We start from the raw sequence: 3,516 nt of genomic DNA on the forward strand, positions 1-3,516 counted from the left end.
AATAGACAAGACACGAACTATCTATATATATATATATATATATATATATATATATACACATATAAATAAATTAAAAATTTCATTTTATACATTTATAAATCTCTCCAGCATGTTTTGTTTTTATACGACTTATTTGAAACATTCTAATAATGACAAACTTGAACGTGCAACAGCCGGTTGTAACCTCTATTAACCTTGCCACTTTTTCATCAAACCTCTATTACCCTTGTTACATTATCAGAACACCTCTGTTGCTCTTGCTACATTGTCAAAGCTCTCTGTTACCTTTGCTACATTTAAGCAAACTTCTGCTGCCCTTGTTGCATTCTCAGCTGACCTTTAATCTGTTTGCAAGAAATGAATAGTAAACACTTCTATGGGCATATACATTTTACATATTATATTTTTAAACTAAGCTCTAGACATGATTCAAACACTCAAATTGCTACAGCATTGCAGGGTTTAGTGAGCGATGATTTTCTGGTTTCCTGTAAGCTATAGGCATGTTTACAACTTAGATGATAACATACAGCCGGTAAAAGGTAGTTTGCCTTCTTGTCAGCTGCGAGCATATTCAAAATATTACCTGATAAAGCACTGCGGGTTTTAGTATATGATAGATGGCTAGTTTCTTGTTAGTTGTGGACATGTTTTAAACTTAGCTAGTAAATTTGTTTGTTTTTAATACAAAGCCACACTGGGCTACCTGCTATATCCACCGCGGGGAATCGAGTATTGGATTTAGGCGTTGTAAACCCCTAAACTTACCGTTGTCCCACCGGTAACTTTAGCTGAGAAACCAGTGAAAGTTTTAGTGAATGGTAATCCTTCGTTTGTGTCCAAAATATTTAATCTAAATCGAATCTTTATTTATCAAAACAAATTTTGTTTCTAATAAAAAATTTCAAACTTTATTCAATGTTACTATTCATAACGTTGACCTTATTATCTTTGCTATTGTGTAAGATAATTAATGCTTAAGTACATCAAAAGTTGTGACTAGTATGGGCGTCAGGCATGTTAATTATTTGTATATTTTTATTGTTCTTTACGGATCTCTCGTGGTAAAAGAAGTGTATAATTATTATAAAATAAGCTAACTGTTGATTTTGTTTCCATGTTCCTCTTAATTTATCCATTGTCGCTCTGAGTCAGAGGAGTGTTCAAAATAGCATTTCAAATATATACTTTGTCTCTCACAAGACACTGCCCAATAGGATTATCATTCGTTACTAAAACTCATCAGTTTGGCTGGACGATGAGAAGAAATATATTATATTTAATGTAAAACTTTATTCATATATATACAGTATAATACTTGAAAAATTCCGGTTTAAACTCCGAAAGCCGACGAAATATTGTAAAACCAATAGGCCAAAAATTTGGTATTAAAACAAGTTAACTGCAGATGATTTTTTTTTCATATTCTTCTTGACTTATCCATTGCGGCATGAAATCAGAGGTGTGTAAAAAAATATCATTTCAGATCTAAGTTTTGTCTCATTTCTTTCTAAGCCTATTGAAAAGAGATATCCAACAAGTCGTACCATAAATGCAGTAAACAAAAACTTGTAACGTGTGAGAACTCACAAACACAAGGGTCAATGGCAAAAGCCATCCACGTGCCCCAAGCAACAGTACAACATAATAATGAAGGATCTCCCTCTGGAAAAGCAATACAAGCCATGTGTACACAAGCTGCTTTCATGACATATCTAGTAAATAAAGGTCAACTGTAAAAACTGTATGAACAACTAGCTGTGTGGAGAACCGTAATGCGTGTTCACACTTTACAAAGAGTATATGTACCATGATAACTGTAAGATTCTTGTCATTTTTTACTGGTCAAAGGTCAAAATTATTTCCAAAAGTGGTACACAAGATATCGCAAATCTTTTGCGAAGTGATTTATGATCATAGTTGGATATTGCGCCAGGGACCAGGGTAGTGAGTACAAAAGTGAGGGCGAACTCTGCTTACCATCAAACTAATGCTCTGGACCCCTTTTACCGAAGAGCAATACCGACGTTGTAGTGAAATTAGGCGAATATGGTTTGGCTTCATCAAGATAAGGCTTCTAGTCATACCTCAAGCAGCTGAAAAAAGAAACGGGTATACATTCTATTCTATAAAAAGACATACTGGTCACACCGCTTAATGTAGCATCTTTTGGATTTCTGTGCAATTGAACTGTCTGTTGAAATAGGCTTTGGGAAACGTCATTCTAGTACACCGGATGAGTTATAGAAAGCCTGCGGGAAGGTGTGGTATACTTGGAATATGACAGCATTATGACGGAGTCATTTGTAATGTAAACTACACAAAAGATGTGTTTTCAAGATACGTGGTCGTCAAATAGAACATTACTGGACATGGCGACATAGACTGTAACGACGTAGTGAGACTCCAAAATCGTTTTAATATAACGTATTCAACCTCTGTAGTAAATATTCTAGTAATATCCGATGGCTAGTAAGCCATTTTAAGCGTTGAATGTTTTTCATTTCTGTCACATCAGTATTGGTGGTCAACAGGATTGACGTGAAACTGATGTTTTAGCTCTTATTTATAAGCAAAAAATCAATTAGTCAAGCTTTCATAAATGTTATCAAAGATTAGTTTCGAGGAAAATAACAAGCTCTGTCTTCTAAACAAATATTCGGCAGGTAGTTCAATATACAGCTTTGCACTTAAAACATAACAAACATCACCAAGATGAGATATGATAAAAGAAAAAGTAATTAAACCCAGCTTTGGAGAGTTTTGACTCATCTGGGATAAACTTACATGCTTTTACTATCAGTGGTTAATAATAAACAGTACAATGTCCATGCTTTGATGAGAACACTTTAAGGTTTGATTTAATTTAATTATTCTCCAAACATTATTTACTAATCTGTTTATCGTTAATTCGTTTATCTGTTTATCAAAGACATATATGGCTGTATATCTTTTTTATACTTCTAGCTGTCTGACTAGCGCCTATCCATTACAATATTTATTTACCAAGTTTTAGTTCATTTCAATACCCCCGTTAAACAATTACTCAATCCATTATGACGTACCTTGTTTTCGTCAAACACTCTGAACACCAGTGACGTAAACTTGGACGGGTCACCTTGTGGGAAAAATAGCTTGTAGATTCTTAAAAATCCCTAATGAGAAAATATTGTATAATAGTTTCCATCAACAATCAAAATTGGCAATACGTTCACATAATGGAAATTACTGATAGAAAATGAGCAAAAAAAAATATAATGCTATTATCTTTGTTCTCTATTTTGCAAACTCCATATCGAGGTTGGTAAAATCTCAATACGTAAATTAGTAAATCCTAATATTAGATCTTAAACTTCGAGCACTTATATTTCACTATAAAACACAAGAGATTAAATTAAAATATTCAAAGCTTTGAATGGATGCGTAGATAAAAATTCATGTTTTGTTTTAGTGTAAGGAGCTGAACAGAAAGTATTGTTACGACAGCGGGGGTCACGTGACGCTAGTAACACGTCA

General features: G+C 33.7%; 1 protein-coding gene across 2 annotated transcripts in view; it reads right to left on the reverse strand.

The window, feature by feature from the left end:
- LOC106460130 (frequenin-1-like) overlaps nt 1–3,516 on the reverse strand; it is a 59,047-nt gene that overhangs the window by 23,175 nt on the left and 32,356 nt on the right. For both annotated transcript variants that reach the window (XM_013919812.2, XM_022386780.1), the window contains exon 4: nt 3,066–3,155. In XM_013919812.2, coding sequence (XP_013775266.1) covers nt 3,066–3,155 — 90 coding nt within the window. The remainder of the gene's footprint in view (nt 1–3,065; nt 3,156–3,516) is intronic.

The sequence above is a fragment of the Limulus polyphemus genome, unplaced genomic scaffold, assembly GCF_000517525.1.
Source record: "Limulus polyphemus unplaced genomic scaffold, Limulus_polyphemus-2.1.2 Scaffold715, whole genome shotgun sequence".
In the NCBI taxonomy this organism is placed as follows: domain Eukaryota; kingdom Metazoa; phylum Arthropoda; class Merostomata; order Xiphosura; family Limulidae; genus Limulus; species Limulus polyphemus.